We start from the raw sequence: 25,000 nt of genomic DNA on the forward strand, positions 1-25,000 counted from the left end.
CTGGAACCTGGAGCCTGGAACCTGGAACCTGGAGCCTGGAACCTGGAACCTGGAACCTGGAACCTGGAGTCCTGTGTGAACAGATGAATTGTGAGGGAGTGAGCGGCGTTTGAACCAGTCGCTGCACGTCTGAGCTGACGAGGCTTCATGGATCCTCCGGGAGGACGAAGCTTCACTCGTCTCCTGAAACAACAAGTCGCTCGCTCCACCTGAAGCCGCCGAGGCCTCGGGGGGGAAACTCGACACCGCACAAGAACAACGTCCGTCATCAGCTGCTGGCGTGAGAGGAATCTCAGGACGAGTTCTGTCCGGATCCTCGCGGGTTGTTTCAGGAGGTCACCAGGACGAACAACGTGTTGTTTCGTGAGCCTCAGGCTGATCCACGTTTCCAAAGAGGTGGAATGAGATACTCTGAGTTCATGTCCATATTCTGAGGATCTGAAAACAGTCCACAACAAACATCTTCCTCCTGTAGATAAACACGGACGCAGCCTGTCTTCTCTGTCCTGACCAGCAGAGGGCGAGTCCGTGAGAACATGACTCGAAACTTTCATTTACAATGTCAAATAGACCATAAAGCACCGGATCTATCGGGGGCGTGGCTACAGGGCAGGCCACACCCCCTGGTTACTTCTGGTTAAACAAAAAAAAACAAGATGGCGCTGAACAAAACGTTAAATGGAGGCTTCAGACCTGCAGCTCAGCAACCGACATGCGACGTCCTGGTCGGTCGACACAGGAGGGGGTGTTCAGGGAGCTGCAGCGCCCCTGCTGGTCAGTTTCAGAAACTTTCCCTTCATTTTCTAGAGCCACATTTTTAGAGGAGAACATATTTTATGATATTTTATTAAGTTTTAAAACATCCAGTGTTTTTTCTGCGGAGCCGATACGATGCGCAATTTTCAGATAAAGTTTTCCGTCTTATTCAAATTCAAATTAAGACACAAATGTCAAATTGATACACAAACTAAAACCAAGTTCAAGCGTGTTGAACTGGAGCAGACGTTGTGGAGGTTTGCCCTCCGCTCCCGGCGTCGCCCTGGTGCCAGGTTTTGTTTTGGGGGAAAACAAAGATAATCCGATGTGAACACACACACACACACACACACACACACTCACACACACACACACATACTCTCACACACACACACACACACACACACACACACACACATACTCACACACACACACACACACACACACACTCACACACACACACACATACTCTCACACACACACACACACACACACACACACACACACACACACACTCACACACACTCACACACACACACACACACACACTCACACACACACACACACACACACACACACACACACTCACACACACACACACACACACTCACACTCACACACACACACACTCAGAGAACAGGTCTGCGGCTGCTCGTCCTCCTGCTCAGACAAAACCAAACGCCTCCTTGTGAATTCCAGCGCTTTGGGGGAAGAAAAAAGAGACTACCTCCAAACAAAGCTCCACTCTTTTATTCCTGACAATATGAAAGGTGACACCGCTTCTTTCTCCTCTTTCCACCGTCCTCCTCCTCCTCCCGTCTGTCCGACGGAGCTGAACTCGCCTGAGTTAAACCCCCCGAGGGAGGAGGAGGAGAGGGGCTGAAATCAGAGCCGTTCCCTCGGAGGTGGAGGCGATTTATGGTGTTTGTGCAGAGGGAGGAGGAAGAGGAGGAGGAGGAGGAGGAGGAAGAGGAGGAGGAGGAGGAGGAGGAGGGAGGAAAGGAGGCAGGGCATGAAGCAGCAACAGAAGGACTGAAGTCTGAGGAGCTTGTGTTTTTCGGAGGTGAAGAGCTCTGACTGAGGAAGACGAGGAGGAGGAGGAAGGCTCGGCTGAACGTGGACTTGTTACCACACGTGTAAAGGGGACGTCCAGGTAGGACGACGGGGCAAAGGTCGCTGCCTCCTGTGTCGCCGTGTTGCAGGACTTTGTCTCTGGAGGAGAACGTGTGATTGAATCTGAACCTCAGCTTCTTTACTTTCTTTCAGCGACGGCTGCACCACTTATTATTATTATTGTAATTCTGATTATTATGATCACACCTGCCTCCCGTCGCGTGTCGTGACGTGTCGCACGCTGCTGAACTTCTTCCACTTCAGGTTAAAGTTTAACCACATTTCTGTCAAAACACGGAGCCGAAGAGGAACGTGAGTTTGAACCACGGCCGTTCCAGTTAAACGTTCCCGTTCACTCCACTGCAACTGAATAAAAGCTGCTGCTTGGTTTAATGTAAACTCTCATTCTCTATGTTTCCATCGACCTATTTTTATTTGCATCTTAAAGTATCACATTAACGCAGCGTTCACACCGGCCGGTGGCTTCGCTCGCGCGCGTTTGGTCGCAGACAAACATTTGTGTTCATTGGCGCAAATACTTGCTTCCACTTTCTCCGACAAACCTCATCTGAACAAAGACACACACACAACAGTCAGACAGGAATGCCGATAGCTGCACAAAGCGGTTGTGCTAACTGGGGCTAACTAACTAGCTAGCTAGCGGCCGACTTCCTGGTTCACTTCACCCGTCGTTCTGCTCACACAGCGACGGTAGTGATCCTCCGTCACGATACAGTGACGGGACGTCTGACGTCAGTGATGCTCATTGGCTATCGTCGACCCGTCACTCGCGCAACGCGAATTTGCTGCGGAATTTGTGTCTTTGCGTTGAGTTTGTACGTGATTTGTCGCGCAAAAAAACCCTGCGCCGCCTCCGGTGCGAACGCACCTTTAGGAAGAGTTGATGGAAACGCCAAGATTCTGAAAAAAACAACAACTTCCTCTAATTTTACAAAAGAAGTTTAATCGCTTGCTTGAGGTGTTTTTTGTCTTCTGCGAAAAACACTCAATGTGCAAAATGTGAGATGGAAACAACAGAATATCAAGTTGCTCAGTTGACATCTCTCCATGTTTCTTCTCTCCGTTGCCGAGCGTACAGCATGATGTCGTATGAGCATGTTGCCAAGGCAACTGTTGTTTTGTTTTTCTGTTTGTAACCTCTACGTAGCCTATAGCGCCATCTACCGACCAAACTGCTCTGTTTATTCCAAACCAGTTGATGGAAACGCACACAAGTTTTTTGTTTTTTTTTACAGGAAAATTGAACGTCTTCAGTTGATGAACGAGCTGAAGGTCGAATGTTCTTAAGCTTAGAGAGAGAGAGAGGTAGAGAGAGCGAGCGAGCAGCGTGTCATTATGACTTCCTGTCTGTATCGTGAAATAATAATGTTCTGCAGCTCGGTCACATTAATCTGACGGGAGGGAAACGAGACTCGGAGTCTGTTAACATCCATTTTGAATACCTGGTCAGAAACATGCGAGTGACTCGTTCCCTCCACCGCTACATGAGTTTACATGTAGCGGTGGAGGGAACCGCTACCAGCGACTGATCCAATATCAATAAATGATCGTACGGTAAGAATGATGTCACGGTCACCATGGCAGAATTATTACAACGTAGAAGCGTTCGAATCGCCTGATGCATCGTAGCCGTAACATCCCGTCCGGTCAACGTTTGCTCCACGACGAACATCGTCACGTCGGGCGGTGAACAGGTGCGTCCAGCTGGCGGCTAGCTGCTCCGGCATGCTAACATGCTGACGCTTAGCGGCTGTGATGTTCGTACCACGTTCTCCTGTTAGCATGCTAACATTCGCTACAGTAGCCGTAAACGCAAAGTGCAGCAGAGGTTTTCGTCGACTGCGTCAAAAAAGCTTTTCTCCCGACGTCCCGACAGACCAACCAACGCCTCGTGTTGATACCAGAGGCCCCGCCCCCTTCTTGATTTTGATTGGTGGTTAAGAGAGAGTTGAAGAAGTATACGTTATATCCGCTCTGATACTGTAACACTCCGAGTGTTTTCAGTAACTTTACTGTAAATGAAGCATTAGCTTTAGCATTAGCATTAGCTTGTTCTTTGCCATTTGCAGTGAGTGAGTGTGTGTCAGTGTGTGTGAGTGTGTGTGTGAGTGGGTGAGTGTGTGTGTGTGTGTGTGTGTGTGTGTGTGTGTGTGTGTGTGTGTGTGTGTGCGGGTCAGTGAGGTCAGCAGACGGAGTGAGTGCAGCTGATTGCTCGTCTCCGCTCTTATCTCCGTCCTCTAATGCAGGAAGCGCCTGATGATGATGATGATTCTTCCCCCTCAATAATCAGGACTCTTCCTCCTCTGTGATTAGTTCGGCGCTAAAAGGACGTCGAGTTTAATCGGGGACGCGGCCGGCGGACCTAAAAGAGCCGCTTTCAACTCTTAATCTCTTCATCATCGTCATCACACACTGCTCGTTTCCTCGGCAGAGAGAGAGAGAGAGAGAGAGGGAGGGAGAGAGAGAGAGAGAGAGAGAGAGAGAGAGAGGGAGAGAGAGAGAGAGAGAGAGAGAGAGGGAGGGAGGGGGAGAGAGAGAGAGAGAGAGAGAGAGAGAGAGAGAGAGAGAGAGAGAGAGAGAGAGAGAGAGAGAGAGAGAGAGAGAGAGAGAGAGAGAGAGAGAGGGAGGGAGGGAGGGAGGGAGGGAGGGAGGGAGAGAGAGAGAGAGAGAGAGAGAGAGAGAGAGAGAGAGAGAGAGAGAGAGAGAGAGAGAGAGAGAGAGAGAGAGAGAGAGAGAGAGAGAGAGAGAGAGAGAGAGAGAGAGAGAGAGAGAGAGAGAGGGAGGGAGGGGGAGAGAGAGAGAGAGAGAGAGAGAGAGAGAGAGAGAGAGAGAGAGAGAGAGAGAGAGAGAGAGAGAGAGAGAGAGAGAGAGAGGGAGGGAGGGAGGGAGGGAGGGAGGGAGGGAGGGAGGGGGAGAGAGAGAGAGAGAGAGAGAGAGAGAGAGAGAGAGAGAGAGAGAGAGAGAGAGAGAGAGAGAGAGAGAGAGAGAGAGAGAGAGAGAGAGAGAGAGAGAGGGAGGGAGGGAGGGAGGGAGGGAGGGAGGGAGGGAGGGGGAGGGAGAGAGAGAGAGAGGTCCGAGACAAGGCATCCAGGAGACGATCTGGGATTTGAATCCATGTAGAGATAAACTCTCTGGATCCAGGTCGAGTGATATCGTCCCTAAGCCCCGCCCCCTGCATGCCAGCAGGTGGGACATTAAATACATGTCATTTTCATCTTCTGTCACTCTCTTTCTTCTTCTCTTCTCCTCTTCTTTCCTGTCCTCTCTTCTACCCCTTTCCTTTCCTTCTCTCCTCCATTTCCTTGCCTCCTACCTCGTCCTCTCCTCTTCCTCGCACGTATCTTCATCCTCCCTCTGTTTTCATCTTCTATTATTCTCTTTCCTTTACCTTTTTCCTCTTCTTTCTTCTTCTTGTCTCCTCTTCTTTCCTCTCTTCTACCCTTCTCCTTTCCTTTCCTTCTCTCCTCCATTTTCTTCGCCTCCTACCTCGTCCTCTCACTTATCTTCCTCCTCCCTCTGTTCTTTCTCTCCATCTCTCTTCTCTTCCGCTCTCAGCACCTTTTCTTCGCTCTTAACGACGTACAGTTCGACATCGGCCTCACTAATCCACTCATGAATCATCTCCTTGTCCTCGAAGCTCGAGACGTTTGGACGGAAGGTTTTGCTTTTCTCCGGCTCGGGGGTTCGATCCCCGGTCAGAGAGAGTCGGTGGTTTTGTCAGTGAACCACTCCGAAACAGTGAGTTCGAACTTCGCCTTGAACTTTTTACAGTTTGGTTCAATAAACCTTCACCGGTTCCGTGTCTCCGTGTTTGACGACCTTCAGCTCGTCTCGTCTGTTGTGAGTTTCTGAGTTACGCTTCGTGTCACCGCGTCCTCTTAGACACAATGATAATAAAAAAAGAAAACATCCAGTGTTTTTTAAATGCACAAGGCCGCTCAGGGTGAAAAGCATCAAATCGTTAATCATTTTATTATTTTCTTTGCACTGAAACTTTTCGACGAGGTGTTTCTCTGCACAGCTCCCGAGCTTATTGGGAAGTTTCCTAAAAAAAGAACCACATACTCAAAAATGAAATGTTCAGTTGGTTAATGAATTAATTCCAGTGGAGAATCAGTTTGTCAGAGAAACATGAGAGTTTGTATTTTTATCTTCAGGGAAGAGATAAAAAAAATAATTCCTTATTATAAAAAAAAAAATCCTGCTGACGGACAAATTTGGGAACAAATTGAATTTTAAACGGACGAACGGGTGAAACATCACTTCCTTGGTGAAGGTGATGCGTTTGTGGTCAATAAAACTAACTCCTCCCTCTTCTCACTCTGTTCTTCTCTGCTCAGACAAAAAGATGCTGCAGGAATCTGACGAGGGACTGAGTCCGACCTGAACTCTCCCCTCCCTCCCCCTCCCCCTTTCCTCCTCCCCCTGACCCCACCCCCCCCGAGCGCCGCCGTCCCACCATGAACCTGCTGTGTCGCGGACGCCTGAAGCTGCTGGTGGCGTCGCTCACCGCCGTCGTCCTGCTCACGTGGCTCTACCTGCTGGCGGGAAACCTGGAGAGTGAGTATGAGCAGATGATGATGATGATGGTGATGAGGATGAGGATGAGGATGATGGTGATAGTGATGATGATGAGGATGGTGAGGATGATGAGTATGATGGTGATGATGAGGATGATGATGGTGATGATAATGACGATGATGAAGAGGAGGAGGAGGATGATGATGATGATGGTGATGATGATGATGGTGATGATGGTGAGGATGATGATGGTGATGATAATGACGATGATGATGAGGAGGAGGAGGACGATGATGATGATGGTGATGGTGATGATGATGAGGATGAGGATGGTGATGGTGATGATGATGAGTATGATGGTGATGATGATGATGAGGATGTGATGATGATGATGATGAATATGATGGTGATGATGATGATGATGAGGATGGTGATGATGATGATGATGAGGAGGAGGAGGAGGATGATGATGATGATGATGGTGATGATGAGGAAGATGATGATGATGGTGATGATGATGAGGATGATGATGATAATGACGATGATGATGATGAGGAGGAGGATGATGATGATGATGGTGATGATGATGGTGATGATGAGGAAGATGATGATGATGATGAGGATGACGATGGTGATGGTGATGATGGTGATGATGATGATGATGATGATGATGATTATGATGAGGATGGTGATGATGGTGATGATGATGATGATGATGATGATTATGATGAGGATGGTGATGATGGTGATGATGATGATGGTGATGATGATGATGATGATGATGATGATGATGATGACGATGATGATGAGGAGGAGGATGATGATGGTGATGATGGTGATGATGATGATGATGATGATGATGAGGATGACGATGGTGATGGTGATGATGGTGGCGATGATGGTGATGATGATGGTGATTATGATCATGGTGATGATGAGGAAGATGATGATGATGAGGATGGTGATGATGGTGATGATGATGATGATGATGGTGATGATGATGATGATGATGATGAGGATGACACAGTGATCGAGTCATTGATCGTCTTTACAGACAGTCTATGTTCTTCTAGCGCCTCACAAAGACCAAAGTATTCACTTCACCATAAGAAATGTTAGATATCTCATGAGCAGATTGTGGTTCCTGTGACCCCTCCCCCTCTCTGGTCGTGTCGAGGTCGAGTCTGGTGAAAGATGTGACAGTGGTTATTTTTCAAGCCTGACGTTTGGAAACTGACTGAAACTGTAGTTTTCTAGTCGCTGGATTCTTCAATAAAAATGTTCCATTCTGCCTCTTTGACCACATGTAATTATCCGTCATTTAACTTCATCAGATGCTTCATAGTTCGGTCCGGACTCTGGAACCCGCCGCTGGCCTCAGCACCACGTCCTTTAGTGGTGCAGCTCTGCTGGAACTTTTCTCTGCACAACAACAGTTACATTTTTACAAATCACTTGAAGAACTTTTTTCATCTCCCTCTCTCGTCCACGTCGACATAAAAAGTTGTTAGCGAGTAGCACAACGCAACAAACGCGAAGGCGCAAAGATTTGTGTCAGTCACTCGTTTAAGTATTTGAACACCAGCAAAATGTTGCGTGACGCATTGTCGCGAACAATTTGCGTGTGTGTGTTTGTTCACAGGATGTTTGTGGGAGAAAGTGGAAGTTACTGTAGTTAATATTGTTCTAAAGTCTGATGAGACGAGCCGAGTCTCGTCTTCTCTCTGATTGGCTGCTGAGCGCTCGGCGGGGGCGTGTCCTCCCTGACTGAGATGAAGTCGTCAGTGTTCCTGTGAGCAGAGTCTCCGCCTCATTAGCTTTACTCTGTAATTACCACTATCTGTTTAAGTGCAGGACAAATTGAAGAGGCGGTCGACATGTTTCATATTCAACAGGAACATGAGACACACAAGCACAGTCACACACACACACACACACACACACGCACGCACACACGCGCACACACAAGCAGTCACACACACACACGCGCACGCACAGTCACACACACACACGCACACACACACGCACAGTCACACACACGCACGCACACACACCTCGTCTGTGACTTCACATGGTCGTGAATTTAAATTCACACGTTTCCCTTAAATGTCACAGAAAGCTGAACATTATGAGCTCCACTGATTTCATCTGTGAACGTTTCCTCTTCCGAAAAAGTGGACTTTGTTTAAATCATCAGTCTCTGTAACAATGTTTGTTTTTGTTTTTTTAAATAATAAAATGTATTATTATCATTATTATTATTATCATGAGTCAAATTAGTTTTAATTTCTAGAAAAGACAAAACTGGCTCAGTTGAAGTCTCTGTTCCTCGTTGCCACGACGTGCAACGTGTACAGATCCAAACCTAATGGAAGTTGAATTAAGAAAAATAAACAGAATTATGAATCTTTTCTACATTGTTTGTTTATTCTGTAACATCATCATATCAACAAACACAAACGCAGATACAGTATTGTCTGAACGACTCAACCAACCGGACACGTCTTTGTGTTGATATTTGGATTTGTGACTCGCTGTAGGTTCAGTCTCACTCGGGCGATCAGCTGGTGCCACCGGCCTCGGACCTCTGGTGGGTTTTTGATTCAGCAGCAGCGACTCGTCCACGTCGTTAATCTTCTGCTCAGGTTTTCAGTGCACGTGCTGAAAGAAACCCACATAAAAATCTGTGGACCGGAACGTAACCTGTTGGAAAGTTTAATCGTCGTCATATGTCATCGGGACTGTGACACGACTGGCCGATAAATAACCGGCAAACCCGAACGTCTGCTGCCGGCGAGGTCGTCATCTGAGCACATTCATGATCTGAGAGAGAACGTGATCCTCACACGTTTAAGAAAGTCCGTTCACGACTCGCGTCCACAGCCGAGTGTGTCGGGTGCACCGGTCCGATCCCGAGGACAGAATCCAGTCCTGTGTGTCTTTACCCACAATCCCTCTGGTTCTCTGTGGTTTGACACGGTTTGACTCGAGGTCCCACGTGTTTCTCTAAGATACCACACACTGACAGTTCCCTGGTCATGCAGTTAATATTTCATACGCACGGGGAGGTTTGCTGTGATTGTTGGACGAGCGGAGAAACAGGATTCACACACACACGCACACACACACACACACACGCACACACACACACACGCATGCACACACACACACACGCACACACGCACACACACACACACGCATGCACACACACACACACACACGCACACACGCTGGTGGATGACAGACGGCTCATCCCTGTGTGTGTGTGTGTGTGTGTGTGTGTGTCACATGATTAGAACGGCAATTTTTCTACTCAATCTATCATTGTATATAAACACAAACAAATATACAACACTATATAAACACAAACAAATATACAACACTATATAGTTACAAACACATGTACACCACTTTATTAACCAAGACTATATGTACACCAACACATATACAACACATTGTATATAAACAAAGACATATACAACAATATATAAACAAACACTACAAACACATACACAACACTCTATATATAAAACACCATACACAGTGATGCATGGTAACAAAGTACATTTACTCAGGTGCTGAACATAAGTGCAGTTGGATATCACTGTTCTACATCATGTTCTGTGATCATCTGTAATCAATAATACATAAATGAAGGAATGTTTGAGAGCAGAGAGATTTCTCTCCTTCTTGGCTCGTTGCTGTCGCCTCTTTTCACTTCGCCACAGACGGACGAGGGTGTGAACATTCCCAGCATGCCTCACTCCTCAGCTGCGGGCCAGCTGCTGCTCTCCAGGGATGGATGGATGGATGGATGGATGGATGGATGGATGGAGAGAGAGAGAGATGAATAAAGGAAGGAGGAGAAAACAGATGAAGCTAATTATCTGTGTTCTACAAGCTAAGTCACAGTTGGTGATCAGGACAGAGGTTTTCTCTCTATGTCAGACATCTGAAGACATGAAGGGATGTTTTCCCCCTGTGGACAAATCTGGTTAAAATCTAATTTAGAGGAACAGAGAGTTCAATCAGTCAGACGAACTTGGATCTATAGTGAAATTAAACATCAGCAGGAGTTTGTTCCAAATGACCCAGGTGCTCATGATCATGATACATAATACATAAGACATGATACATACATGTGTGCGTGTTCATGCGGTCGCAGACAATGAGGAGACGTGGTCATGAAACATTGTTCTTTACAGAACCACCACGAGACAAATGTTTTGCAGGGAGCCTTGAATTCAACGGTTCCGAACGCGTCTTCTTTCACTTCCTGACTCTGCAGTGTAACTGACGCCGTATGAAGCGTCAGCAGGTTGAAGTTAATCGTAAGCGCTTGCAACGCTTCCGTGCTGCTGCGTCGATTCAGAGTTCCCCCCATGGGGGATCAGTGGCGGTTCCTCATGTCTTATCTCAATCAAACTCCCTGCGTCTCCCCCCTCAGATGGCCGCTCCCTCCTCCTGGCGCCCTGCCTGGCCGACACGCCGGCGGCCCAGGTCCAGGAGCGGGCCGTCCTGGAGTCGCGGGTCCGAGAGGTGGAGGAGGAGAACCGGCAGATCCGGCTGCAGCTCAGCCGGTCGCTGGGCGCCGGCGGCCAGCAGCCGGACGGCAACTACGGCAACCAGCAGTGGGGAGCGTCGGCGGACACGGGGCCCGAGGACGGCGACAACACGGCGGAGGAGAAGAACAACCACACCGAGTGTCCCCGACCGCCCACCGTCCAGAAGTGTGAGGTCAGGACTCGCTTCATTTGACAATCAAAATGCCATCTACTGTTCAGCAGATGAATCACTTTTAATCTTTGAAGACATTCTTCAGATGTCACGTAACAACACCTCCGATTCTCTTCAGTATCAAGTGCCACACAGGGATGGTGATGATTGTTTCCATGGTTACAGGATCGTACAGAAACTGCTGGCAGCCAATGAAAGTTTATTTTTCTTATTCTGAGATAAAATTTCACATTTTCTTGTGGAAAACATGAGGGAGTGAGAATATTAGAGAAGCCTCGGAGTTGTTTCTTCTGAAAAAGCAAGTGACATGAAATCAGACTCGTCTGAGAAGGTAAATATTAAAACGTTCACATCAGAGAGACAGAGAACAGCGTGAACGTCCCAGATCTCCAATCTCCAAAATGGCGCCGTTTCCTTTTCGGTGAAACCAGTTTGTCTCTCGTGTCCCTGCAGCTCATCCACGTGGCGTGCGTTTGTGCCGGTCACAACGCCAGCAGAGACGTGGTCACGCTGGTCAAGTCCGTCCTCTTTCACAGGTGAGTCTCGTCGTCCGCCGCAGAGAAACTCACCGTTCAATTTTTCTCTCTGTCACTCAACCTGAAAATCCTTGAAGCAGAGATTTTTGAAAATGACAAATGAAACTTATCAAGGGAACATTGAGCAAAGGTTTTTATTCAAATGAAGTTTAAAAAGTGTATAAACTGTATTTGTGTTTAAACACTCGTTCTTCTGGATCTTCTTCCCTCTCTTTGTGACCATTGCAGTTAAATCTTTGTTATAATATCTACACATTATTACAAAGATAATGTGTTTTCCTGGCCTGGTTATGACTGATGTCACATTTTAAGCGCTCAGGATTTATTCGCTGAGGAGATTTCAGGGCTGTGTCCTTATTGTTTTTTCTGTCGACCTAAATCAACTCCGCTCACATGGTTTTGTTCCTTTTTCACAGAAGCTTTTAAAGATTTAAACATCAATTTTGTGTTTTGATTGTTTTCCTGTATTTGACCTCAGTGTCTGATGAGCTGCTGCTTTGAGGATGAATCAGATGCACATTTGTGGCCTATTTCAAAAACATATCTCAGCTGTGATGGACGTGAATGACTGTTTGCTCTTTGTTGTAAAAATGTTGTATTCGTCCAGATTCAGATTTCCCAAGAGTATTATGATTTTTGAGTTGGCACATTAAACTTCCCTTGTCTTTGTCGTGACCTGACAAAGAAAACATTCCTGTCGGTGAAAGAAACACTTGGTGGTTTTAAATAAAGATGGACGACACCACAGCTCCTCTAAGGTGAAGCCAAAACATCATGGTCGCCCCCTGGTGTCTGGCTGCAGTATAGGTCATAAGCCCCGCCCCCTCCATGTTAGCAGATGGAACATGGAACAAACGAACAAAAATTCTGAGAATATTTTAGCTTAATTTTTATTCAGGGCGACGAAGTGGAGACGTGTCGTCCATCTTTACATATAGTCTGTGGTTTGCTCATTGAATCCTACTGAAGACATTTATTTTATTGGTTTGATAAAAAGTTTATAGTTTATATCAAGGTTCAATGGCTCAGTTGAATCAGACGTATCATTTGGAGACATGGTTTGACATTTTCATCTCATTTTAAAAATCCTCTGGACCTTAACATTTAGTTTTCTTTCTGCTTCTCAGGAGAAATCCTCTTCACTTTCATTTCATCACCGACACCGTAGCCAATCGTATCCTGAGTTCCCTGTTCCAGTCCTGGATGGTCCCGTCCGTGCAAGTCAGCTTCTACGATGCCGACGAGCTCAAGGTGAGAGAGAGGTCGCCGCGAAACACACACTCGCTCGTCCAGAACCAGGACACTATCAGAACCAGTCAGAACCAGAACTAGTCCACTTTCAGAACCAGTCAGAACCAGAACTAGTCCACTTTCAGAACCAGTCAGAACCAAAACTAATCCACTTTCAGAACCAGTCAGAACCAAAACTAATCCACTTTCAGAACCAGTCAGAACCAGAACTAGTCCACTTTCAGAACCAGTCAGAACCAGAACTAGTCCACTTCCAGAACCAGTCAGAACCAGAACTAGTCCACTTTCAGAACCAGTCAGAACCAGAACTAATCAACTTTCAGAACCAGTCAGAACCAGAACTAGTCCACTTTCAGAACCAGTCAGAACCAGAACTAGTCCACTTTCAGAACCAGTCAGAACCAAAACTAATCCACTTTCAGAACCAGTCAGAACCAAAACTAATCCACTTTCAGAACCAGTCAGAACCAGAACTAGTCCACTTTCAGAACCAGTCAGAACCAGAACTAGTCCACTCTCAGAACCAGTCAGAACCAAAACGAATCCACTTTCAGAACCAGTCAGAACCAAAACTAATCCACTTTCAGAACCAGTCAGAACCAAAACTAATCCACTTTCACAACCAGTCAGAACTAGAACTAGTCCACTTTCAGAACCAGTCAGAACCAGAACTAATCCACTTTCAGAACCAGTCAGAACCAGAGCCAGTCCACTTTCAGAACCAGTCAGAACCAGAACCAGTCCACTTTCAGAACCAGTCAGAACCAGAACCAATCCACTTTCAGAAACAGTCAGAACCAGAACTAGTCCACTTTCACAACCAGTCAGAACCAGAACCAGTCCACTTTCAGAACCAGTCAGAACCAGAACTAATCCACTTTCAGGACCAGTCAGAACCAGAGCCAGTCCACTTTCAGAACCAGTCAGAACTAGAACTAGTCCACTTTCAGAAACAGTCAGAACCAAAACTAGTCCACTTTCAGAAACAGTCAGAACCAAAACTAGTCCACTTTCAGAACCAGTCAGAACTAGAACTAGTCCACTTCCAGAACCAGTCAGAACCAAAACTAGTCCACTTTCAGAACCAGTCAGAACCAGAACCAGTCCACTTTCAGAACCAGTCACAACCAGAATCAGTCCACTTTCAGAACCAGTCAGAGCCAGAACTAGTCCACTTTCAGAACCAGTCAGAACCAGAACCAGTCCACTTTCAGAACCAGAACCGGTCCACTAACAGAACCAGAACCAGTCCACATCCAGAACCAAAACCAAAACCAGCTCAGATCCTGGACCAGTCCACTTTCAGAACCAGAACCAGTTCAGATCCAGGATCAGTCTACATTCAGAACCAGAACCAGTCCCGTACAGAACCAGTCCACTTTCAGAACCAGAACCAGTCCAGATCCAGAAGCTAACTGTCCCATAATGTGGACACCGCGCAGGAAAGGGATAAATGTCACAATGTTTCTGTTGCAAGTGAAGTTCGTCCTTAACGGCCTGAGGAAAGGTCACACAAAGGTCACTGATGTTATGAGGGTTATTGCTCCGGGGACCATGGATATTGATACTGAGCCCCACGGAGATCTAACCAGTAGTTACTGCAGCTTGTTAGAGACCAACACGTCTAGTTCAGGAGTTACAGCCTGATGCTGGAGGGAAGGTGAGCAGTCACCAGATCACATTCAGATTCCGTAGGGAACAGGAATATCCACGACGGATTTTAACGAGAGTCCGCGCGGCCTGAGGTGGTTCAGATGTAAAGACAGAAAGAGAAATTATTTCTGTGACTCCCAAACACTTAACGATCTCGTTCGCCCAATACGCTCTTTTCTCATTTTCCCTTTTGATTTGGCCCAAAAAAGTCTTCTGCTTAATTCTAATTCATTCATTTATTCCACCGTTCCCTCAGAGAGATGAAGTGAGGAACAAGAGCCCTGTGCTGAGGCCACACTTTAAAAACAAGACCACACAAAAAACTAAAGCAAGAAAAGCTCTTATTTTATTACATTTTTTTGAAAAACAGGGTCGTTATACGGAACCACGCAAAATTGAATTTGCATTAATGTTTCCCAAGGAAACCATGTTTCTGATAGAGTCGTGAACACGGGGGCAGTTAGACCTGTTTAACCTGGTTAACTGTGAATGTGGTGTGGGTTTTTTATGTGATTAAAATATGTTTTCTTCATAGCAAACCTCTGATAGGCCTCGTATGGTCAGAGGAGAAGCCAGGCATCGCTAATTATCTGTATTTTACAAGCTAATGTAGCTAAGTCAGCTGGTCAGGATCAAGGTTTATCTAACGTCAGCAACACTTTATTAGCTTTGCAAAATAAGGTGGCTAAGGTAGCTAGGTCAGAGCTGATTAAGACCAAGGTTAATCTAATGTTAGCGACACATTATTAGCTTTAAAAGCTAAGTTAGCTGAGGTAGCTAAATCAGAGCCGCTCAGGACCTAGGTTTATTTAACATTAGCAACATGGTGTTAGCTTTACTAGCTAAGGTAGCTAAGTCAGAACTCTTGATCAGGACCAAGGTTTATCTAACACAAGCAACACATTGTGAGCCGTTTGATAACGTTACGTTATTACTGTCACGTTTCTATGAAATACATTCATGTTCTGAGACACTGTACAGTTCATCAAATGTTTCTTCTTCATCAACACATATTCGATGAGGCAAAGGTGTGGAGTAAGAGCGAAGACATTTCAGGGCCTTGAAGGTCCAATGTGTAATTTAGGGGAACAGAGGAGAGTTTTAAAGGATTTCATCGACAGGAGACCCGACATTCTTTGAGTCAAAGCTCGACAGTCGCCACAGAGGCAGTTTCAAGGTTTTCACCTGACACCAGCAGCAGGTTGATGGACGAGCAGGCGAAACACTTGATCTGCCAAAGTCAAGAGACACTTCAGCACAAAAACACAAAATACTTTCTTCTAACGAGAATCTGGCGAATGTGCTCGGAACGCGACTCCATCCTGCGACTCCATCCTGCACATCATCACATTCTCCACCCTCACAGTCTTTGTGCTGAACAACGGGTCCTTTGTGTGCCGTCGGATGCTGCGACCTGCAGTCGCTCGCTCTCTCTTCAGTTCCCATTAAACCGGAGGGAAAAAAAACAGCCCGGACTCTTAATGCCGATTATATTTGCAGATGATGCAGATCTAATTACTCTGAATCAAGAGAATTAATTAAAATTATTTGCGGTTTTGGGGGGAAGGAAGAAGAAAAAGAAAAATGAAACGCTGAGCCAATAACAGTGTGTCCGCCAGTCAGGGACAGTTGATTAAGATAGAAGTGTTTTAACCACCCACAAGTCAGTGCGTTTACATGCAGTTTAAAAACCTGATTGTATTCCGGTTAAGTCAACACCATGTAAACTCCTCGCTCTGGTTAACAGACCTAGATAACTGCTTCAGTAACTGGGGGATTCGTGCATGTTTACCCCTCAAGCTTCGGGTTACGCGTCCGCGCACGTTCTGTAGTTCACAACTGCCACTCGCAGGAAGCAACGGCGCCAAAAAACACAAACTTTACCTTTACATCGCCACGGCAACGTGACGTTACTGAGGCGTAGAGAACGTACGAGATGTACAGCGCTGAAGAGTCGTCCATGTTCTCCTCCGCTTACCACTTTGTTGTGATGTTGACAAAAGTTAAACCGGAAGAAGAAAAAGTCTTATTCCGACCAGTTGTACGTTGGCACAGCGCCACCTACTGTACCGGACAACCCTACTGCTGTGCATGTAAACGCACTGTAGTGAGAATGAAAGTATAAACACACTTCCTGTTTTGTCGTTTCAGTCCGAGGTGTCGTGGATACCCAACAAGCACTACTCAGGTATTTACGGCTTGATGAAGCTGACGCTAACCAAAGCTTTGCCCGCCGACCTGTCCAAGGTCATCGTCCTGGACACGGACATCACCTTCGCCACGGACATCGCCGAGCTCTGGGGCATTTTTAGGAAGTTTACAGGTAAGAGCTTAAAAGGTTTTATAATAAAATAGAAGAAAACTGTGTAGAGACTAGATTCCTCAAGCGAGGCCAGGGTCGTCTGGATTGGTTGTCTGTCTCGTCTCACGGTGTGAACTTCACTGACTCTGGTCACGTTGCCTTTAAAGTTGCTGGCCCTTCAGAGCCATCACTCATTCCACAGCTGATTCCCTCGTTGTGTCGGCAGATAAGCAGGTGATCGGTCTGGTGGAGAACCAGAGTGACTGGTACCTGGGGAACCTGTGGAAGAACCACAAACCGTGGCCGGCGCTGGGACGAGGCTTCAACACAGGTAAACACATAAATTCAGATAACGTGTCGGCCGTCGTTCTGCCCGGAGATGTCGTTAGGCGGTTTGGTTTGGAGTCGCTGTCCGTTAACAGATTTCCGGTGCTTTCTCCCGCAGGCGTCATCCTCCTCTACCTGGAGCGACTGCGGCGAATCGGCTGGGAGCAGATGTGGCGGCTGACGGCGGAGAGGGAGCTCATGAGCATGCTCAGTACGTCGCTCGCCGATCAGGTCAGAGCCACGTCCGATATAAACCACCGAGCACATACATGAACGATGTCTGATAATTTAAAATTCATATTGTGACTAAAGAATAAACAAGAGTGTGAATCTAAAAGACATTTCATGTTCCAGAAGATCAATCTTCCAACTGTCCTCGACTCCAGACTCCAGCTCAGTTTCATATTGAACACCAACTGTGATTTTTTTTTTTCATCCTTCCACTTCGTTGCTGTCAGTCGTTGTTGTTGAGCTTCGACCTTGATTGTCAACGACTCCGTACGTCGGCCAATCACAGCTCAGGTTGCCATGGAACCAGCAGAGAGACGGAGGATATGGTTCTGTGACGCCTCCGTGCCGAGCTGCTGCACTTTCTACCAGAACCAGAACCTAAACAGCAACACAGGGTTCACACAGAACCAGAACCAACTTCACACACAGAACCAGAACCAACTTCACACATAGAACCAGAACCAACTTCACACACAGAACCAGAACCAACTTCACACATAGAACCAGAACCAACTTCACACACAGAACCAGAACTGGTCCACTTTCAGAACCAGAATCAGAACTTCAACAGCAACACAGGGTTCACACAGAACCAGAACCAACTTCACACACAGAACCAGAACCAACTTCACACATAGAACCAGAACCAACTTCACACACAGAACCAGAACCGGTCCACTTTCAGAACCAGAATCAGAACTTCAACAGCAACACAGGGTTCACACAGAACCAGAACCAACTTCACACATAGAACCAGAACCAACTTCACACACAGAACCAGAACCAACTTCACACATAGAACCAGAACCAACTTCACACACAGAACCAGAACCAACTTCACACACAGAACCAGAACCAACTTCACACATAGAACCAGAACCAACTTCACACACAGAACCAGAACCAACTTCACACACGGAACCAGAACCAACTTCACACACAGAACCAGAACCAACTTCACACACAGAACCAGAACCAACTTCACACATAGAACCAGAACCAACTTCACACACAGAACCAGAACCAACTTCACACACAGAACCAGAACCAACTTCACACACAGAACCAGAACCGGTCCACTTTCAGAACCAGAATCAGAACTTCAACAGCAACACATGGTTCGTTCACACAGAACCAGAACCAACTCCATACACAGAACTAGAACCGTCCACTTTCAGAACCAGAACCAGTCAGAACCAGAACCAGTCTTCTTTCAGAATCAGAACCTGTCCACATAAATAAGCATAACCGGTCCACTTTCAGAACCAGAACCAATACACTTTCAGAACCAGTCAGAACCAGAACCAATCCACTTTCAGAACCAGAACCAGTCTACTTTCAGAATCAGAACCCGTCCACTTTCAGAACCAATCAGAACCAGAACCAGCCCAACTTTAGAACCAGAACCAGAGAGTCCACCATTGAACCAGAACCAGTCAGAGCCAGAACCAGTCCACTTTTAGAACCAGTCCCAACCAGAACCTGTGCACTTTTGGAACCAGTCGGAACCAGAACCAGTAACTTCTCCTTCGCTAGTGCCTGCGACAGCATGAGAGTGCCCATGCTGACCACCATACCACAGAATTGGACCAGAACCAATGTCACATGATCAGTTTAAATGCTTTGTCTTAATTATTCCAGAACAACGTTATAATAAACCCACGTGTATTTCTGACTGTGACCCCTGCAGGACATCTTCAACGCCTTCATCAAGCAGAACCCGGTGCTGGTCCACCAGCTGCCCTGCTTCTGGAACGTCCAGCTGTCGGATCACACCCGCTCCGAGCAGTGCTACACCGAGGTGTCGGACCTCAAGGTACCACACACACACACACGCACGCACACACACACGCACTGACACACGCACACACACACACACACACACACACACACTGACACGCGCACACACACACACACACACACACGCACTGACACACGCACACACACACACACGCACGCACACACACACGCACGCACGCACACACGCACGCACGCGCACACACACACACACACACACACACACACACACACGCACACGCACACTGACACACGCACACACACACACACACTGACACACACGCACACGCACACACACACGCACACACACACACACACACACACACGCACACACACACACACACACACACGCACACGCACACTGACACACGCACACACACACACACACACACACACACACTCACACTGACACACACGCACACGCACACACACACGCACACACACACACACACACACACACACACTGACACACACGCACTGACACACGCACACACACACACACACACACACACACACACTGACACGCGCACACACACACACACACACACACGTACGCACGCACGCACACACACACACACACACACGCACGCACGCACGCACACACACACACACACACACACACACACACACACACACACAGTAACATGAAGTGACTGTCCTCGTGCTCTCAGGTGATCCACTGGAACTCCCCGAAGAAGCTCCGCGTGAAGAACAAGCACGTGGAGTTTTTCCGTAACCTCTACCTGACCTTCCTGGAGTACGACGGGAACCTGCTGAGACGCGAGCTGTTCGGCTGCCCGAGTCAGGCCGGTCCGGAGAGCGTCCAGGTGACACACACTCACGTATAAACACTCTACATTTAAATACAAATACTGTTCTTACATATATAGAGAGGGAGAAGTTTTGAGATCGTCTGATGAAGCACAACTTTCAGAAAGAATCACAAACCAGCTGTTGCTCGGCAGGAAGTCACTTTTGCTTCCTCACTGTGCAGCTGAAGTGTGGTTGCCACGGCAACACAGTTCCCACTTAGGGTTTGTCAAATCGGCTCGACAGTCCAAAATGAATGTAATTGGTTTTAATTGCTGTGGTGCGTCTCGTCTGGTCTGCCAGAGATTATGAAAATATCTGAACTGACGAACTTTGTAGCATAAGAAGTTTATTTTTACTTTGACTTCCCGTCTCCTCAGCTGCAGGCGGCTCTGGAGGAGCTCGACGAGGACGACCAGTGCTACGACTTCCGGCGGGAGCGGCTCACCGTCCACCGCGTGCACCTCTACTTCCTGCAGTACGAGTACACGCCCGCCGAGGACGACACCGACGTCACGCTGGTGGCCCAGCTCTCCATGGACAGGTAACCCCGACCGTGTACGTAGTCCACACTCCACCTGTTGGTGGCAGTAATGCACCGGCTCTCTGTTTGGCAACCGTCAGTAAACCTCAAAAGAAGAATCCTCAACACAGTCAATTTTGCCAGATTTTGGGAGAAGAAACAGAACTTATTTGATGGTGAAATGAATGTTGTGACCTTGGCCGCCCGCAGGCTGCAGATGCTGGAGGCCATCTGTAAGCACTGGGAAGGCCCCATCAGCCTGGCGCTCTACATGTCCGACGCCGAGGCGCAGCAGTTCCTGCGCTACGCTCAGGCCTCCGAGGTCCTGAAGAACCGCAAGAACGTGGGCTACCACGTGGTCTACAAGGAGGGACAGTTCTACCCGGTCAACCTGGTGAGGAACGTGGCCCTGAAGAACGCCAACACGCCCTACGTGTTCCTGACCGACGTGGACTTCCTGCCCATGTACGGGCTCTACGATTACCTCAGGTAACGACCTCATGAACCAGAACCAGTCCATACACAGACCCAGTCTACTTTCAGACCCAGAACCAGTCAGACCCAGAACCAGTCCACTTTCAGACCCAGAACCAGTCAGACCCAGAACCAGTCCACTTTCAGACCCAGAACCAGTCAGACCCAGAACCAGTCCACTTTCAGACCCAGAACCATTCAGACCCAGAACCAGTCCACTTTCAGAACCAGTCAGACCCAGAACCAGTCCACTTTCAGAACCAGTCAGACCCAGAACCAGTCAGACCCAGAACCAGTCCACTTTCAGACCCAGAACCAGTCAGACACAGACCCAGTCTACTTTCAGACCCAGAACCAGTCAGACCCAGAACCAGTCCACTTTCAGACCCAGAACCAGTCAGACCCAGAACCAGTCCACTTTCAGACCCAGAACCAGTCAGACCCAGAACCAGTCCACTTTCAGACCCAGAACCATTCAGACCCAGAACCAGTCCACTTTCAGAACCAGTCAGACCCAGAACCAGTCCACTTTCAGAACCGGAACCAGTCCACCTTCAGAACCAGAACCAGTCAGACCCAGAACCAGTCCACTTTCAGACCCAGAACCATTCAGACCCAGAACCAGTCCACTTTCAGAACCAGAACCAGTCAGAACCAAAACCAGTCCACTTTCAGAACCAGTCAGACCCAGAACCAGTCCACTTTCAGAACCGGAACCAGTCCACCTTCAGAACCAGAACCAGTCAGACCCAGAACCAGTCCACTTTCAGACCCAGAACCATTCAGAACCAGAACCAGTCCACTTTCAGAACCGGAACCACTCAGACCCAGAACCAGTCCACTTTCAGAACCAGAACGAGTCAGAACCAAAACCAGTCCACTTTCAGAACCAGAACCAGTCAGACCCAGAACCAGTCCACTTTCAGACCCAGAACCATTCAGAACCAGAACCAGTCCACTTTCAGAACCGGAACCACTCAGACCCAGAACCAGTCCACTTTCAGAACCAGAACGAGTCAGAACCAAAACCAGTCCACTTTCAGAACCAGTCAGACCCAGAACCAGTCCCCTTTCAGAACTGGAACCATTCAGACCCAGAACCACTCCACTCTCAGACCCAGAACCAGTCAGAACCAGAACCAGTCCACTTTCAGAACCAGAACCAACCAGACCCAGAACCAGTCCACTTTCAGAACCAGAACCAGTCAGAACCAAAACCAGTTCACTTTCAGAACCAGAACCAGTCAGACCCAGAACCAGTCCACTTTCAGAACCAGAACCAACCAGACCCAGAACCAGTCCACTTTCAGAACCAGAACCAACCAGACCCAGAACCAGTCCACTTTCAGAACCAGAACCAGTCAGAACCAAAACCAGTTCACTTTCAGAACCAGAACTAGTTCACACATGGAACCAGAACTAGTAACCTCTCCTCATGTGGGAGTGGCCATGCTGACCACCGTACCACAGAATTGGACCAGAACCAATGCCATTATTATTATAATAATATATATAATGTAATATGCGATGTGACCTCATGATGCTCCTCCGACCCGACCGTCAGTAACTCCTCCCCCTCTGTGCAGGAAGTCCGTGGTGCAGCTGGACATGGCTCACACCAAGAAGGCTCTGGTGGTCCCGGCCTTCGAGACGCTCCGGTACCGTCTGTCCTTCCCCAAATCCAAAGCCGAGCTGCTCTCCATGCTGGACATGGGGACTCTCTACACCTTCAGGTACCCGAGCGCCGGGGATTGTGGGACGGCGGCGATGTGTGATCGTCGTTGAAACGTTAAAAGACGCTCTCTCTCTTCGGCGTCTGCAGGTATCACGTGTGGCCCAAAGGTCACGCCCCCACCGACTATGCCAAATGGCGAACAGCCACCACGCCCTACAAGGTGGAGTGGGAGCCGGACTTCGAGCCGTACGTCGTGGTGAGACGGGACTGTCCCGAGTACGACCAGCGCTTCGTGGGCTTCGGCTGGAACAAGGTGTCTCATGTCATGGAGCTGGACGCTCAGGTAGGACTGAGGGTCTTTGTCCTCTCACGTCCGCTTTGGACTTAATCTTCTCTGTAGTTTGTAACTGAAGGAAAAGACTTGCTGCCAGTCTTAGTCTCTATTGGTTATATCATGCATCTTTTACATTATTGCTGCTATTTCTTAATAACCCTACGAGCAACATTAAAAGGCGTCACATGTAGTTTTTTCTCTGCCGCTGAACGTGGTTTTATTGTGGAGAGCAGCGGCGGTCGTTCCCCGAGAGCCATCGTTGCATTTAGCAAGACTGGAGCCATAACGCCTTATCTTCCATGGGTCAGGCCCCGCCCCCTCCACTACGTTTCATGGGAATCGGCCAATTAGTGTTTTTGCCGTATCATGCTGACGGAGGTCACAATAGATTATGTAACCAGATGTGCCAGGCGGACGCGTCGCGAGTCCATTACATACAAAGTCAATGCAAAGACGCGACTAGACACGAGTAGCGTCATAGGTTAATAGGGCAAAGACGGAAAATTCACTTGACGCGTTGACGTGTTAGCCAATGAGCGTTGAGATCCTCCCTCCGTCCCTGTTGTCAGACGTCCTGTTCTTGTATCAGGAACGGAGGATCACTTCTGTCGCTGTGTGCGCACAACGATTTCAGCATCGCGTACGTCGTGAATGAACCTTGTCAGTGAAGGAAAGAGAAGAGAAACGTGGCACTTGACTCGTGTAGACGCTCGTGCAATATCAAAATCAACCTCTAAACATTAAACATGAACACAAATGCTGATATCGGGCCGATATTCATCAGCCAACAGACGAATCTGCCAGACTCGACTTGTTACGTAGACGACAGAATGACGTCACTGTTTCCTCCATCTTCTCAAGCGGGTCTGTTCTTCCTCTGCTCCTCAGGAGTACGACCTGACGGTGCTGCCCAACGCCTTCATGATCCACATGCCCCACGCTCCCAGCTTCGACATCTCCAAGTTCCGCTCCAGCCCCAGTTACCGCAACTGTCTGAACACGCTGAAGGACGAGTTCCACCAGGACCTGTCCAGGAAGTACGGCTCGGCCGCCCTCAAGTACCTCACGGCCCAGAGGAACATCTGAGACAGCGTCCCGTCAGCTCGGACACGTGACCGACGCCACCACGACGCCCCGAGTGCGCAAAATGACGGCAAAGCTTTACGGCCCCTGTCAGACATTCTGGGGCTCCTGTGCATTAATTCTCCAGTCGACTCGACCTCGGCGAGGAACGAGACGCAAGGGACGAAGACTTGGAAACAGGAAACGGAGAGACGGCGGCCTTTCTTCCGAACGCGGGACTCACGGGACTCGCCGGCCTGAGAGGACGATCGCAGAGCGAGAGAGTGGAAACTGATCGTCGGCCGGAAAATAACCGTATTCTTACAATTTGTTCTGACAATCAGGACTCTCTTTCCGTCCACGTGGGGAAATCTGGACGCTCGGGAGACGAGATGATCCCGCGTGGTGTCGGGGGAGACGACAGCGCGAGGCCGTCGAACTGGAGAAAGATTTAACGCCTTATCACTTTTCATATTTCACGATTTCCCCCTCTTCTTTTCTTTCCCGTGTAAAATCAAAACCAATGAGTGATGAATGACAATGTGTTGATTGTTACTTGACATGAGAATCAGTTTATTTTTTATTTCGACCTATTTTCGGACGTGAGTCTTCAACATGCTTCCTGCTTGTCGTCTAAATCATTCTTGCTTTTTGTCTTTGATCACATTCTCTTGCGTGTGAACAGTTCATGTTTTTTTCCCAATTTTTTTTTTCCATTCGTCTGAAAGAAGCGAAAAAACTTAAAATCTGGACCCTGACTGGGACCAACTCACGCAGACGTCGGACAGTTGTCACGAACGAAGCGTTACGAATAATGTGTCTGATTCACTGGTGTATGTGCCGACTACTGAACATCCGACCCCCGACCCCCTGACAC

The 25,000-nt window shown here is 48.0% G+C and overlaps 1 protein-coding gene across 4 annotated transcripts in view; it reads left to right on the forward strand.

The window, feature by feature from the left end:
- large2 (LARGE xylosyl- and glucuronyltransferase 2) overlaps positions 1 to 24,807 on the forward strand; it is a 42,640-nt gene extending 17,833 nt beyond the window's left edge. For 2 of the 4 annotated variants that reach the window (XM_035628711.2, XM_035628710.2), the window contains 14 exons: positions 6,231 to 6,450; positions 10,859 to 11,148; positions 11,602 to 11,684; positions 12,812 to 12,935; positions 16,740 to 16,911; positions 17,117 to 17,221; positions 17,336 to 17,448; positions 19,139 to 19,264; positions 19,917 to 20,072; positions 20,436 to 20,599; positions 20,789 to 21,067; positions 22,639 to 22,785; positions 22,875 to 23,070; positions 23,950 to 24,807. In XM_035628711.2, the coding sequence (XP_035484604.2) occupies positions 6,351 to 6,450; positions 10,859 to 11,148; positions 11,602 to 11,684; positions 12,812 to 12,935; positions 16,740 to 16,911; positions 17,117 to 17,221; positions 17,336 to 17,448; positions 19,139 to 19,264; positions 19,917 to 20,072; positions 20,436 to 20,599; positions 20,789 to 21,067; positions 22,639 to 22,785; positions 22,875 to 23,070; positions 23,950 to 24,147 (2,253 nt within the window). In that variant the 5' untranslated portion in view covers positions 6,231 to 6,350 and the 3' untranslated portion in view covers positions 24,148 to 24,807. Of the gene's footprint in view, positions 1 to 1,738; positions 1,910 to 6,230; positions 6,451 to 10,858; positions 11,149 to 11,601; positions 11,685 to 12,811; positions 12,936 to 16,739; positions 16,912 to 17,116; positions 17,222 to 17,335; positions 17,449 to 19,138; positions 19,265 to 19,916; positions 20,073 to 20,435; positions 20,600 to 20,788; positions 21,068 to 22,638; positions 22,786 to 22,874; positions 23,071 to 23,949 lie in introns of those variants that run through there. The other 2 variants (XM_035628712.2, XM_035628714.2) reach the window with 2 other exon arrangements.
- Positions 24,808 to 25,000: the final 193 nt, after the last annotated feature.

This window comes from Scophthalmus maximus, chromosome 4, assembly GCF_022379125.1.
Source record: "Scophthalmus maximus strain ysfricsl-2021 chromosome 4, ASM2237912v1, whole genome shotgun sequence".
Lineage (NCBI taxonomy): Eukaryota > Metazoa > Chordata > Actinopteri > Pleuronectiformes > Scophthalmidae > Scophthalmus > Scophthalmus maximus.